Below are 16,065 nucleotides of genomic sequence, written 5' to 3' on the forward strand. Positions count from 1 at the left end.
AGATTCAGCAGCACAGGTACAGCTGCCAGAAGGTCTGCTATGCAACATGTCACGCAAATGCATCATGCAAGTGAATTCACTGCATCAGAAAAAACACAACGTGGTGAAATGAGCGACCGACCCTGGCAGAAAATACAGCGATGAGATACGGCACGGTGACGCTCGCCGATAAGAACATTAGAGGAGATAAGACACAGCACTTGAGGTAAAAATAAGGAACCACTGGATAAGGGTAATCCCATGATACCACACTAGCTGTGTGTGACATGTTAATTAGCCCGCCTGAATCGCAATGAGAAATTCATAATTCATTGAGGAGGTGCAGTGAAGCTGCTGTGAGGCCATCGCAAAATTGGTTCCCATGAGGTTTTTTTTCCCTCTTTATTTGATACGAGGACACCGCGGAGAACGTGCATGCAGGGCTAGAGGAAAGCATTGCTACTGCCACGCCCATCATGTGCCGTGATGTCGGTGGCGTTCAGTGACACAGTTCAAAAGCTTCAGGGATAAAGGATCTGAACACTGCAAACGCTCAGTGGAATAATGTATGTACGCCAGCATGAAATGTCAGAGGAACTACTTTCATGCATCTGTCACAGAGATATCACAGGCTGTGTTTGCATTCGCCCTCGTCCTCTCTTTGTAAAAAATGACAAAGGCAAACACACACACACACACATTCTTGTACATGCCGCATACTGAGGACCAGCACTTCCACTTTATAAATCAACACAATTAAAAATATCTACTTCATGAATGACATCTATAAGGACAACTACTGAGTGCAGTACCATAAAATGTCTGCAGGTGGAGCCGGGTTTTTGTTCCAAATTGAGGACTTTTGTTAAAAACAGAGTATAGCATGTTTACAACCTAAGGAAGTGATTTCAATGAAAACAAAGTGAGGACCGGCCAAAATGTCCTCACTTCGTAAAAATGACCTCACTCTGTTGGTTAAAAACCCTCACTGGTCCTCAGTATGCTGCAAATACAAGAATACACACACACACACACACACACACACACACACACACACAGTCGATTGAACCAACCACAAACATCTTCCACCACAACCCATCCATCTTTGTTACCATAGGAACAAGGATTATAATAAAGGCACATGTGCACAGTATAGAAACCAGTGCAGTTTACTGCTGTCAGACATAACCTGATGAGCTTTTATCACGTCACCTCTGTCTTTGTCAATGTGCAGGATTGTCTAGCAATGAACCGCAGCACCATTATAAGTGTGTTAAAGGGTCGGTGTTTGCTTATCCTTTATGTTAAATGGAGCGGTGACATACGACACAAGAATTAATTCTTAAAACTGCCCACACTAGCTCCCATCAGATTTGTTGGTACTTGCTTACCCTTGCATCTCAAATCAAATGTAAGTGGTTTCCAGTGTGCTCTTCTACCATGTTAGTATTCATGGCAATCAAGTCTTAAAATAATTCCCACGGCTGCTCCTCTCCTGTGGCTCTAAGACCAAATTAAATTTCAGGATCTTGAGTGAAGGGAGGAAAGATGGCCGTACATGGGAATTCAAGCACATGCACACTCCCACCTCCACTGACCCTGCTTCACATCCTGCTGCGGGATTTAAATTTCATGCCATGAGAGAAAAAAAAAACAACAACCACGGTTCAGAGTTCACGTGAGGAAAGTATGAGAAAATCGTCTGGCAGAGGAGAGCACGGCTGGTCAGTGCGAGAATGATGCAAGGCACGCGGACAGCACGGTCAGATTACTGTAACACTGAGGTCTGTTCTTCACCAATGGAGAAAAAAAAAGACTTTATTTTTAGACTTCCAAACCAGAACACTGGCTCTTTAGTGCACAAATCTTCCATTTATATTTTTATGGTGACATTAAGCGTGTGCTACTGCATATGCCATCTTTCAGGGGAACTGGGTGAATGAGCACTGACACTTATAAAAGTCATTCTTAGAAAAAGATTTACATGCAGAAGAAGCTCCTTGCACACACACACACACACACACACCCACTGCCAGGCAGGCCACATCTCTTGAATGTTATTCATAATTGGTGTGCAGCAGCGTATCCTTCCACGAGTACACTCTACTCACATTAATGCACTGCATGGAGACACCCCCCCCCTCTTCCTCCCCCCCACTTTCTAAGTCCTCTGTGGCAGATATCAATGGTAGACAGAACTCTGCAGCACAGCAACCGGCTCACATGCTCCTCTTCCTCCCGTGTGTAGCCATGGCAACTTGCTCATAGACCAGCGTGATGCCATGTGGCCTTTCAAAGATGAACTTGTACAGTGTTGGGAAAATGCATAGCAATGAATGCACGTTTGCTCACAGAAACCGCATCACGATGACGGCATGCTACAGCTCAAAGGTTGTGGCAGTTGCATGCTGCAAGGACGACAAACGACACATAATTAATTTCCAATGGCAGGAGGCCAGATAACGCTGCATGTGTTTTCTGAGACGGAATAACTTAAGCGGTGCTGCAACAACAACACTATCGGCAACAAGATACGTTTCTGTTTTTCCCAACAGTGAAGAAATGTGACAGAAGAACAAGAAAAAAACATCTGATGCTTACAGATGCTCGCAATTCCCAGCCTCCTTGCTCTGTCAGGCTGCAAACACTTTCTCAGATTGACATGGGAAATAAAAATCATGTAGGCACTATTTATTTACCTTGTACATTATCTAACAGCACTTTCATTTGCCACTTTCTTATAAGACAAGATGTCTCCACAGAGATCAGGAGATGCTCACCATCTCCTGATCTCTGCATCTTTCTTTCTACCACTTTTTAAAAAATCTTCTATGAGGCTAAAAACAACCATCTGCATTAGTGGAGTGCCAGAGCCACAGCTAATCTTAATAGATCTCACTGTTACCAGTGCATGACTCATATTAGTGAAAGAGGGAGTGACAGTAATGGGTTTAGAAAACTCACCGACATGGAGGGTTGGATTCATCGCTCTGGGCTGAACAACTCCTGCCTCATTCTCCCGAATGCTCCAACAGCCAATCAAATTCCATTTGTATGTATTTTCCTGGCCAACGACAGCTCATCAAGAAATTTTGGGGAGGCCAAATTATCCCGTGAGCCTAAATAATTCAACCACCAGCACTGCCCCTGTCAGTATTCCCCCTAAAGCGCTGTGAGACTGGGGAAACGGAGCGTGTCTTCACCACAGCTCTGAGTTTAACAGGATTTAACACACTGCTTCAACACTAAATGGTCTTCCTCCCTCTGTGCTCTGCCTTCCTTTACAGTGGAAGAGTCATATTTTTTTTTTTTAAATACACAACCTGAAATATGAGATAGTGAGACTGTTTGGTATAATTTTGGGTTCAAATTTCAATTACGTGAACCTCACGGTGCACTGTTGCAAAATTTTAAATCCATGAGTTTCTTTAAATGCGTCACATGCGAGCTAGGAGCTATTAATTTAAAGCTGTTCAAGCTATTAAATATAAACGTTACATTCAAACCTAATTTAAAGCACGACTCTCTTTGCGTATCTCGTTTTGCATTTTACATCACAACTGATGGAAGGAAGGCTGAAACGAAACAGCTAAACTGTCCTTTCAGAAAGCTTTGTCGGCACAACTTGATATTTAGATTGTAATCACAGAGAAACTATATATAAAAAAATACCTTCAAGGTCAAACATAGTTTAAACCTTTACCAGACAAAGACACTATATTTGCTAACTTCCACAAACATCAGAAGCCACGTTAATGTGCAACACCTGGATTTCACCCAGCCAGAAAGGCCTGCAACACTCGAAAATTCAGTGCAGTGCCTGAAAGGTAAAAAGTATACTCATACGGCTCAGTATTCTCCTGCATCAATGGTTATATCTCAAAAACTAATGATGGTAAGTTGATCAATCAATACATCAATTAGCTGTATTGGAGCAGGGAAACATCTAAGGCAAGCTTTACACGGCAAAGATCTGAACACAAATCCCAAAACTGGCGTTGCGTTCCCACTTTTTATTTTGCGTTTAGACGAGCATCTTTGGGTGGAAATCTGCGTGCACACGGTGATGCTTAAGCGTGTGAAATTTGATGTAGTATGCATGCCAGGTGGCTAGGTGGCACTGTGAAGCATAGCACCAGAAGCGCATGCATGCGTTGAAACTTCCTTCTACTTCTCTCTAGTAGTGCGAAGTAGCCCACAGTCGAAAACCAAAACATTAACTCGGCTTAATTGCTGAAATGACACCTGGATAGGTATCAGAGCAGCTAAGGCAACTTGAATGTCCGACTGACGGATATAATCCGACATGTTTGTTGTTGTTTGGCTGTACTGCACATGGATCTGAGGATAAGCCAGCATGAGCCGCTCAGAGCACACTTTTGCGTTTTTCAACCCTTTAGACGGGAACGCGACGGTGGATCGTTTTTGAGATTTCCACTCTGGAGGGTGGAAATCTAAACCATGCAGGACAGGGATCCCCAAAGACCAGGATTGGGAAACACTGTTCTAAAATGTTCTAGAACGTCCTAAAATAATGTTCCTTTGACTTTTTTTTGTTGATTTGTTTTTCTTGTATATTCTTATCTCATACATACTCTTTTGGGAGTTCAGGAAATGACCCATAAAGGTCCATGAAGGTCCATGAAGGTTATGGTACCTTCATGGACCTTTATTTGAAAAATCTAACAAAAGTCTTGTTGCATACTGCAATAACACACTGAATTATTTTATTTCAATAAGTGCTCTATAAAGGGGTTAAAACAACTTGACTAACACTTCTAATATGTTTTTGCAAACACATCAATAGTGTGCACATTCTGACCTATTAAAGTATGAAAACAACTCAGTTTGAGACTGAAATCACAGCCCACCCTGGGCCATAAGTGGTCAGAATCAGTGTAAATGATGCACATATCTGTTGATTTTAAAATACAAAGAACTTGGATGAACCCCTCGCTGGTGATCCACAGGTGGCACCAAAGCAAACATCTCCACGCCTCCTCAGAACTGCTGCTCAATCTAGAACTGAAAGAATCCCTTCATCACGAGGTCCTGATCATTAAGTCGGGGCCTCATTGCCATTCACTTGCCAACTATGCCCTGAAGCTGCTCTAATTGTTTCCCATCACAATGAATGGCTGAGAGCATATGGGGCGAATGGTGGCATGACAGTAACTGTTATGACAGGCTCCCTTTAAAGCATGTATCTCATTCCTTTTTGACATCGCCCCTTCAGCCCGGGTTTTCCCTGTTGCTCTGGTTTCTGGCTGTCAACATGCTTCAGTTATTGAGGTTACAAGGTTACACGCATTGGAAGCCAAAGCAATCTAGACAGTAGCTGCTTCTTTGTGATGTTATCTGACTCTGTGCAGGGCTTTGTATCTCATCCACTGTGACAGATGATGGAAACGTTTTTTTTTGTCATAAACTATGGCTACAACCATGATGATCATGGACAGCATGGTTAACTTCACAGTAGGAGATAAATTAAGAGAGATGAAAGGAAAATGACAGGGTTTTTAATTGCACAGCTATCATATTTAAGAATAGAGGGTAGTTCTTCAGTGTTTTCTTGCGTCTGCAGTGAGATCAGACGTATCCTATGGTAAATTCATGGATTATTACAGCACTGATTTAATGCTGTTGCATCAACGCACACCACTCCTATATGCTGTGTTCAGAAAACAATACATAAACATTTGTCTTGAGTGAAACCAGACTAAAGGCTGCTCTTGTCTGGTCTAGAGTGAGTGCTTTTAGGGGAATGTCAAAATACACATTTGCTGGAACAACAGAGGAAAATGGGTTGAACCATCTTGCTAAAGCTGCATTGAAATTGAAACAAATGGTGCAACTTTGACCTCAGACAACTTCTGTTCCGGTCAATCATGCAAATATATTCTGCTGCCTCAAAACAGCGGACCATACGTCCCTTTAAGATGATTGGATGGGTGCTAGTACATTTGCTATTGAGGTAATATGGACACAGAAATGATGACTGCATTGGTAGGTACAGTGGTGTTTTGAACTAAATCAATATAGTGATAGATGCTGATATTTATCATATTTACTATGGTCGTCACCTCAGAACTAAACACTAAACTTGTACAAGTACAGCAAACAAACACATTATTGTACATTCTTAGTGAAGGCACTGGCCCCTTACAATATAACCCCAACCTAACCACAATTCAAACATAAACCCTAAACCTAACCCAGCTCTGCCTCATTAAGACTAGAAAAGGTCCTAAAGACATCATGTATTTCCAAGCCACTAATGTTAACCATCATAACTAAATGCCTAACCCTAACCATAAAACCTAAGCCATCAAATGGCCATAGTGAGGACCAGTCAAAGTGTCCTCACTTTCCTAAAATGTCCTCACTTCCTATGGTTTATACGTTATCTTTTTGGTCCTCACAACCATACAAGCACACACACATGCTGGTTTTGCATTCTTTGTGGGGACACTCATAGACATAATGCATTCACTAACCCCTTACCCTAACCTTAATCCTCACACCAAAATGCCTTATTAAGTCTTAACCCTCAAAAATGTCCCCACTCCATATGGTTTATGGTTCTGGTCCTCACAAACACACCCTTACAAGAACATACACACATACTAATCAACAAAACCATACTCTGGGGAACATGATGGTATTATAATGGAGAATCAATCAACCTAGATTAAAAACTTGTTTTTTTTGTATTGATTTGCTGTTGACTTAACTGTAAATAAAGCACAGTTAAAACACTAAAGACAGATGAGACTGTGCTGTGAAAAAATCTCACATGGGTAATATGTAAGCTTGTAATTATTTTTCTTTACACGTAAGCCATTCACAGTGGCTGTGACATGAATGTAATGAGACTGCAGTCTTCAGTGGCTCTTTGTTACTCTACATATGCAGAGAGAGAGGGATAAAGAGTGCAGAAAATAATTTCTAATAGTTTAAGTCTGAGCTGCTTATGTCTATACCAATATGGTTTGGCTAAAGGAGCCATTTTCCTTCATTCACAGGAATGAGCATGACGATTCTCTTCCCTCCTCATTCTGCCATCATCCTCCCATCCCCCTCCGTCTAACCCTTGTATCCAGGCTACAATCACTCTGTCTGTTCTAAAGAAACTTCTACACCAGTGTCCACCAGTCTTCAGCAAACATAAGCATCAAAATATTAGCACAGGCAGCGTCTGGGATGTTAGCCTGAGGACGACAGGACAGACTCTGGATTTGCTGCTCTGTTGAACTCAGCGCGCGTAAAATGGACAGAGGCAAGCCCACAATTTCAACATCATAATTAGTTAAAGGTGCATTATGTAATAAATCTAAAGCAACTGGCCATGAAATCCTCCTAATATGTCACAGAGACTCAGGAATAATGTTCATATAACAAACTGAACTCACCAACAACAGTTGTCAAAAGTCAAAATATTTGCATTAAAATATTTTGCAGACTGCAAATCATGTTTTGGCATGTGGCGCCACCTACCGCCATCTACCAATCATTGCAGTCAGTAGAGTCTCAGCTGCCGAGCAACCACGGGTTGCCAGTTACGTCAGAAAACGAAACCTAAAAGACCTCGGTATTTTGAATTTGAATGTATTAACCGTTTTTGGCCACATTCTTACATATGGCGCCTTTAAGAATCACTAATGAAAGTGTCATTTTTTTTTTTTATTGTTTTAAATCAGTGCCGCTGTTTTGCGCGGACCAAACGTCAACACAAGTGTATTCACAGCCAGAGTGCTAAGTAGGCCACAGCATGGTATGTGACCCAGGAGATGGCTCCATGGCCCCTTCTTTTTGTTTCCTCGACCATCTGATACTCTGTCTGCTGAGGTGGAAAACTTACCCCACTGAATCAGAGAGGCTGAACTGAAGCCTCCCGTATCACTAACAGGGTGAGGTCAGTCATTTTATGTTTTTCCTCCATAGAAATACTACTTTAGGTCACTTTGCAAGTGCTGTGTATTAGAAAAAACACACAAAAACACAAAGACTAGATTATTACTGAACAGATGTGGTTTTATAGATCAAGCATTTTCTTGCTTCACTGCTAACCGGGGGGGAAAATAATATACACTGGATCTCAGCTAAGTTGATGTATGGGCTCTTTCTGTCTCAGGTGCAATACAAACGCTGAGGTTTGGGGGTAAAAGTGGATTAAGACAAACGTAGATACTAAACCTTCAAGGTGAAGCACATTCATCAACTTTGTCTTCAGGGGCTTTAAGTACCTCACATATAAGAATATAACACTACCACATTTTAAGTGTTTCTTCCTTTAAGACAACACATCTTTCCACTTTAAATGTGAATTAATATCCTCCACGCAATTTGGGGCAAAAACAATATCAGGCTCACTGACATTTTTATCTCAACTGTTGACAGAGGGTATAATAATGTGTGTTAAATTGAGCATGAACGTGCAAAACGTTCTGTTACCAAGAACAGAAACTTTGTGCCAGATCTTCCAGTTGTTCATCATCTCTACCACTACAGCGCCATTTAGGTCCACAAAAGGGCCAACTATGCATTAAAGCCTCGCCCTTCTCATTCACCAAAAACAAAAAATTGTGGTCTCTTATAATAAATAAAATAGTATTGCACGATCAAATCATTTCAGGGTCATCACTACTATATCTGAGCCAAAGGCAAACACAGCAAAGTGGGTGCATATTCTTAAAAGTGTCGTCTTATTTAATGTCTCAGTGAACCCAAAGTACACAAAAAATACTGTGGCTTAAAAGACGACAATCAAACGCGATCTCAGTGGGAACCTCAAGTATTTAGTGCAACACATGATACCATTAGAAAGATTAGCAGTCATGCAGAGGGAGCTCCACCGCCACCTTTGAACAACATTTACCCATAGTACCTTGGGAAACATCCAGAAGGGCAAAACTACCCTTGCACTCCACTCACAGTCAGTAGAGCTCAGCAGCTTTACTGCCAAACCTCATTCATACACATTAAATGAGTCCTCTGTGACTGCTGCTGTATCACCACTCCACGTCCACATATCTACTCATCGTCACTCCTCTGTTCTGCCTGACTGGGGACAGTTGTGGTGACAAAATACGGCTGGTTTTAAACCACAAGTCTTCTCCACCCTATGTTTCTTGCTATGAAATTAAGATCTGAGGACACCTTTCAAAAGCACCACAAGTTTGCAGCGGAAAAAGGGTGGAGTGTATATTATAATCTTCTCATCACGTTAGAAAAATAGAAATATTCACATTTTCTTCAGCTCATTCTGTGTTTTACATTTTACGACCATATAATAATAGGGAATCAATCATAATCTATATTTAATTCCACTTGTACATAATCTGTTTAACTGGGTTTGTCTGAATTTAGATCCGTGTGATTAGCAAGTTAATCCTCTCAATCCTGAAATTATGGGTTGAATTCAAGAGGCAAAAAAAATCTACATCTTGCAGACCAGCAACAGCTCTCACGAATCATCAGCACATCATTGTGCCAACACCAAAATATCATCGTATCCATGGTTTCCAAGGAAAACATTTCATGTAGGGACAGTGTTGAATATTTAAAAGTAATGATGAGAAAATGCTACCATAATTAGGTACTTGAACCTTGATATAATAAAAAAAAAAAATCCACCCGGTTTTATCCATGTTTTCAACATCATGCAGTTGCCATGCCAACCTGTTACCAGACTGCTGCTGCTGCTGCAGCTAGAATGAAAATGAGGGAATCTTCTTGGCTTTTGTGCAACAGTGAAGAGTTGCATTTTGGCCATTTGTTGTATTACCCAATAAGAAACGGCGCTGGGAAAAGACGACGATTAAAAACTCACCGAGATGTCAAAGAGCTCCTCTGTGTCGTCCAACATACGGACCCTGATGGTAACATGTCTCCCAGAGGGCATGGACGGAGGTCTGTGCCCGGGATCCAACGTACTGATGCCAAGAGTCTCCGGGGCTCCAAGACGCTGACCTGCGCCAGAGGCCATTTGTTCTGGGTCTGGCTCAACCATGGTGCCCTGCACTGCTCACTGCCCGGCCCGCAGAAACGCCTTTGAAAGAAGAAACACACTCAATCACTTGCACAACAACTGCTGTTAAAGAATTGCAGAAAAACGATCCCAGTGGTACGACCTCCTCTTACAAAGCACGGCCTGCTGTTAACAGAAAGAAAAATGAGGAATCAATCTGGAGCAAGAGAACACGCTGCACAACACTCAGTGTCACACCAACACAGGAGATGCAAATGTATTTTGCACTCGCCGGCTAATGGTGGAAAAAAACCCTGACCTTGTGAGAGCAAATTATTGTAAAAAAAAAAGAAAGAAAAAAAGATGGCAGTGTAAATCTGGGAGGCTTAATTTGATTTGACAAACGAGTCACAAGGCCAGGGTGTAAAAACCAATGAGTCAATACCATCACCATTGATTTGGGAAACTGTAAAAGCAAACGTGTTAGGGCCAAAGACTGCAGACACACTTTTAACAAGTCTCAAGGGGATTAAGTCACAAATGAAAGTGGTCATTTGGAGTAATTAAAGAGCTAAATGTGAAAATCCATTACCATATATATAGAAATCATAATGTTTATATACTTTGAAATCTACGCTGTGTAATATGGCACCTCAACTAATTAAACCAATGAATCATTCCCACTGAAACAGATCTAAATATAACATTTACACATTGCCTGAAAACGAATTATGTATTTAGTAGACGGCATTAAGAAGTTGAAAAAATGGTAGAACGACGTCTAAAAGGTTGTTAAAAATAGACAAATGGTATTATAGTGAAAGGAAATAGTTGAATTTGTTGGATTTAAAGGTGCATTATGTAATAAATCTAAAGCAACTGGTCGTAAAATCCTCCTAATATGTCACAGAGACTCAGGAATAATGTTCATATAACAAACTGAACTCACCAACAACAACAGTACAGACAAAATATTTGCATTAAAAAAAGTATTTTGCAGACTGCAAATCGTGTTTATGTTTTGAAATCATGTTTTGGCATGTGGCGCCACCTACCGCCATCTACCAATCATTGCAGTCAGTAGAGTCTCAGCTGCAGAGCCAGTTACGTCAGAAAACGAAACCTAAATGACCTCAGTATTTTGAATTTGAATGTATTAACTGTTATTGGTCACATTCTTACATATGGCACCTTTAAATAACAGATAGTGGAATATCTAAAGTAAAATAAAGTGAACAGTTAAAATGATGGGTAAATATTAGAATGATAGCTGTAATAATTGCTTAAAATAAGGGATAATGCTTCAAAAACAAACAGCAGGGTCAAAAGCAAAAGAGCATTGAACTGAACTGTTCTCCTGCAGCCAGCTGAGGAAGAGTCAAGAAGCAGGATTTGAACTAATCCACATTGTCACACCGTGTCTGTGTTTGGACAATGTTAAGGACTCATTCTTTGTGGTTTGACACAAGAGTGGGTCACTCTCCATCCCCCGCCAGATCCAGCCACTGCCAGATCCCTCTAGGCCATGTTGCCCTGCTTAATTCTCTCTTCGTTGCACATTCCAGCAGGCCGATGTCATCCTCAGACCTCACCGAGTGGCTCATCGTCAGAGTATTGGAGCCAGTGGGCAGTTGTTGAGCCACTGCAGAGGTGAACGACTGCTGCCAAGTTGAAGCTGAGAGCTGAATAAGGCATTTCAAGGGGAGTGGATAATGCAATCATGCAAAGTGCCTGAAAAACAGGCCAAGGACAGTGTGTGAGTCTATGTCTCATGATGGTCTGCCCTGAGCCTAGGAGAGCCACAACTGTTTATATGACAAATAATTCTACTTTTAAACGTGGGAACTTCTTCACAACGTCTTCCTAGGTTTCGTTTTCTGACGTAACTGGCAACCTGTGGTTGCTCGGCAGCTGAGACTCTACTGACTGCAATGATTGGTAGACGGCAGTAGTTGGCGCCACATGCCAAAACATGATTTCAAAACATAAACATGATTTGCAGTCTGCAAAAATTTTTATTTAATGCAAATATTTTCTCTGTACTGTTGTTGTTGGTGAGTTCAGTTTGTTATATGAACATTATTCCTGAGTCTCTGTGACATATTAGGAGGATTTTATGGCCAGTTGTTTTAGATTTATTACATTATTTTATTACCTGTGCATCCACCGTTCCAGAGGGGGGAGCTGTGCTTCTGAGAGCTGACGTACTAATTATGTCACTTCCAGGTACCTGGCCAATCACAAGAAAGTTGGGAAAGCTCTCGTTGGCTGGCCAATCACAACACAGTCCGTATTCTGGGGGTGAGATTAGGGTCTGAAACAGCACGGCTGACGGGAGCTTCAGTGAGGAGAGATTTTGATTGGCTCGTTTGCAGCAACTAGGAGGTTTTTGACCATAAAAACAAGTTAATGTATGCAAGTAGACCTCCATAACTCAGGACCACTCTATAGGAGCTTTAAAGGGTTGAATTCTCTTGTCTCATAACAGCTGATCCATACTGCTGTCGGGCTTGCACGTGTAGGAATAACTATCACTGAAAATACTCTTAAATATTCTAAATATAGCCAACGGTTGGAATGTGGTTTAACTAGGCATGTGGCAGTATGAGCTTCTGATGGCATAATACCCCTTAAGCAAAAATATCTCAGACGGTATCATGATACTGTGGTAACAGCTCTGAAAACTCACCTCCTGTAGTCAATCGTCATACCAAAAAACAAAATACGAAAACACAGCTGACTGACTGTGTGCACCGACCCACAGGAAGGAGGGTCAGGTCACTCCAGCACCACACACACAACCTGACTGAGTGATTCCCACCCTCTGTTTTTGAAGAGCCATTAAAAGGGACTCAAACCTTAAGCACTGTACGATATAAAACTCTATAAAAACTGAACTATCCCTTTAAAAGCGATGGAAGCCGTTTCCTTTATTTGCACCCATCTGTGCACCGAGCTGTGGAGGGGGGAGATGTTGGGAGTTTTCCCACTGAAGCGCACAGTAACACTCCCTTGGGTTGCTGACTTCATGTTGTCACTGGGGGGCGTGAATGGAAATGGGCTGATTTCTCAATTCAAGCCCAGTGGTTTTTTGTTTTTTTTTACGACATCTGATCCTCACACAGTCATCGCAGTCGAGGCCCTTTTGCCTTGATTATTGGCAAGTGTCCCAATGCTGAGTCTGTAAAATCATGTCTTGTATGACCTGACCGTGCATGCACTGCCACGTAACTGGACACTCTTTTCACACAAAGGCCCAGTGAAACGCAGGCCAGTGAGAGTTAGACTGTGATTATTCCAGTCCATATGAATCAACCAATCAGGAGCCCCAGGTCTGTGTGTGTTTTTTTTCTGAATAGGTGTCTCAGGTCCAAACAAACACAACAAATAAGGAGCCGCTTGTGCAGCTGGCACCTTGTTCCCAGAGCCAGAGCGCGACATGCAGCCCAGTCCAGAGTGTTTCTCGTGGTAAACCTCCCTGCCTTTGAACTCGTTTGCTCGAAATTCCCCACCACAGTGTAACACGGAGCTGTGGCTGCTGGCTAACCAGGGGAGTAACAGTGGCTCCTCTGTGTGCAGGGGGCACAGAGGAGGCCCCTCAGAGCGGGGCCCAGTGCTGCCACAGCTGGAATCCTTTAGTTGACAGCTGAAGAGCCAGAGGGGGGGGGGGCTTGGCTGACACAGCCAGCTGTCTTACCTGAAACAGAACACAGCCCGGTGTCTGATACCTGGGTGTGGCTGGCACTGAATGAATCAATCGAAGTTCCCACTGTATCACTGGTAACATCTCAAGTGGGCAACAATGACACCCGTCAGTATACAAAGCGTGTTGGAACCAGCCCTGTGCCGCCTGATGTGAAATCAGTGCAGGAAATAGTGAGTGAGGTCTTCCCTCACCTTACTGCATGAATCCTCACCTAACACTGTCTTGGCTGCGTACCATTGATGTAATGTGGGTTAATAGAGCAGGGCTGCTGTAATCCTCAGGACATTATCAGCCAGTGAACGCACCATCTACACTCACTCACCTCACCTGTGCAGCCTCTGGAAACTAAAAATAAAAAGGGTGCATTCATATTTAAAGAAATAAAAAAAATGAAAGGCTGGTGACATTCTGGTCATTTAAATGTCACACACACACTGGCTGCAGAGCGTCTGCATGCATGCATGCACATATTCATGTTTTGTGCAATGCATGCAGTCACACACACACACACACACACACACACACACTGTGGAGGACAGATAAGGACACTTACTGGCTGCAAATGAAGAATTCCCACAGAGTGAGAGTTATTTCCCCCTCCCTTGAAATCAACAGGATCATAAAACAACACGGCAAAGATACTCCCAGGACTTAACCCTAATCTCCTCAAACAAGTTGAATCACTTCTCCCCTAAGAACACACACACTCTCTCTCACACACACACACACACACACATAGAGGCACGATTCTTACCTCTTCTTTGGAAATGCGGCGCTTTTCCCCTCACACACACACACACACTCACACACCACAAGTCTGTACGTTCCTGCAGAGAAAAGGAGAGATTACATCCACGTCCAGTGTCCGCGGTGTTGCTGTTGGAGTGGTGTGGAAATGAGACGAGAGGAGTTTTAGATGCAGCCGCAGAGGAGGCGTTTTGCGGTCGCCATGGCGGACGACTGAGCGAGTGAGGCCGGGGAGGGGAGAGAGAGAGACTGACGGGATTACATTGAAGCGAGCGGAGGATCCACTCAACTGCCGGTGCCTTTACTTATGACAATGAAGGAGGTGCAGGAGCCTCCACCTCCTCAGCAGCAGCGCCGGGGGGCGCGGTGGAGCAACAGCACCATCTAGCGACGACAACCGGAACCTCGCCCTCTCTCTTTCTCAATCCATTAGCTGTTTGACCTGAGAAATTATTTTTATGTTTATTGGTAGAAAAGGTTTGCATAGCAACCATTTACATAATGTTAGTTACTCAGGAACTGCAATAAGTTACTAATAATATTATAATATCAATTACTTGGTATCACTCATTACTCCACTCCTCATCAAGTGTGATCTGCAAAATCCTAACTAAAAGTCTTTATTCTTAATCAATATTAATATTGCAATATTAATGTAAGAACTCTACATTAACAACTTTTTTTAATAATAATTTTATTATATAATAATATAATAATTTTTTTAATAGCCTCATTTTGCATCATAAATACATTTTGTATTGTGAACTGCACTTTTATTTTGAAATTCTGTCAACTATTGGCACAAATATTGTTATTCGCAACATCGCGATGGCAAATTATAATATATTTTGAAGCTCATATCAGCCACCCCAATGAATAGTTGCTTTCCCCCCCCAAAAAAAAGTTGGGCCTTTTTCACTTGACTGGACCCCTCCTGACAAGATTAGATGCTCAATGGCTCCCAGGTCATGAGTTTGATAATCCTGCATTAAACCATACTGAGTGAAGACATTTTGGCTGATCCTCACATCTTTAAAGGGCTTTTTGGGAGTTAAGACCTGCTTTTAGGGTTAGGTTTAGAATTGAGTTTAGGTAAGTTAGGCTAAAGGTTAGGGTTAGGCATTCAGATGTATAGGTTAAGGTTAGGGTAAGGGGCTAGGGAATGCATTATGACTATGAGGGTCCTCACTATGAATGAAGCGCAAATGTGTGTGTGTGTGTGAGAGAGAGAGAGAGAGAGAGAGAGAGAGAGAGAGAGAGAGAGAGAGAGAGAGAGAGAGAGAGAGAGAGAGAGAGAGAGAGAGAGGGAGAGAGAGAAAGAGATGTTCACTCCAGCACAATCAGCATTTCTCTTTTTCAGTGCAATTTTATTTAATTGTATATGCACCCTGTGTGTGTTATCCTGTACAACAGTCCTCCATGGTCATATCTGTGTCTCCAAAATAAACGTGTACGTGGTTCTTTAATTATATTTTCTCTGTAAAACAGCAGCATTTGCTTTATCTTGTTTCCATTTTGTCCTTTGAAATTAAAAAAAAAAATTGAATTTAATTGAGACAGTAGCAAACAGAAAAACAAATTGTGATCTAGTAGAGCAGTATCTCCGCAGATCACTGTCACTTGGCTTTATAGTTGTAATGTTTTACTTTTGATTTACTTATGT

General features: G+C 42.1%; 1 protein-coding gene across 3 annotated transcripts in view; it reads right to left on the reverse strand.

Annotated features, from left to right (window-relative positions):
* LOC310943444 (FERM, ARHGEF and pleckstrin domain-containing protein 1) overlaps positions 1-14,507 on the reverse strand; it is a 54,074-nt gene extending 39,567 nt beyond the window's left edge. For 2 of the 3 annotated variants that reach the window (XM_083909010.1, XM_083909008.1), the window contains exons 1-2: positions 14,410-14,507; positions 9,812-10,030 (exon numbers count right to left, since the gene is read on the reverse strand). In XM_083909010.1, the coding sequence (XP_083765136.1) occupies positions 9,812-9,991 (180 nt within the window). In that variant the 5' untranslated portion in view covers positions 9,992-10,030; positions 14,410-14,507. Of the gene's footprint in view, positions 1-9,811; positions 10,050-14,409 lie in introns of those variants that run through there. The other variant, XM_083909009.1, reaches the window with a different exon arrangement.
* Positions 14,508-16,065: the final 1,558 nt, after the last annotated feature.

The sequence above is a fragment of the Microchirus variegatus genome, assembly GCF_963457635.1.
Source record: "Microchirus variegatus genome assembly, chromosome: 22".
Classification (NCBI taxonomy): Eukaryota; Metazoa; Chordata; class Actinopteri; order Pleuronectiformes; family Soleidae; genus Microchirus; species Microchirus variegatus.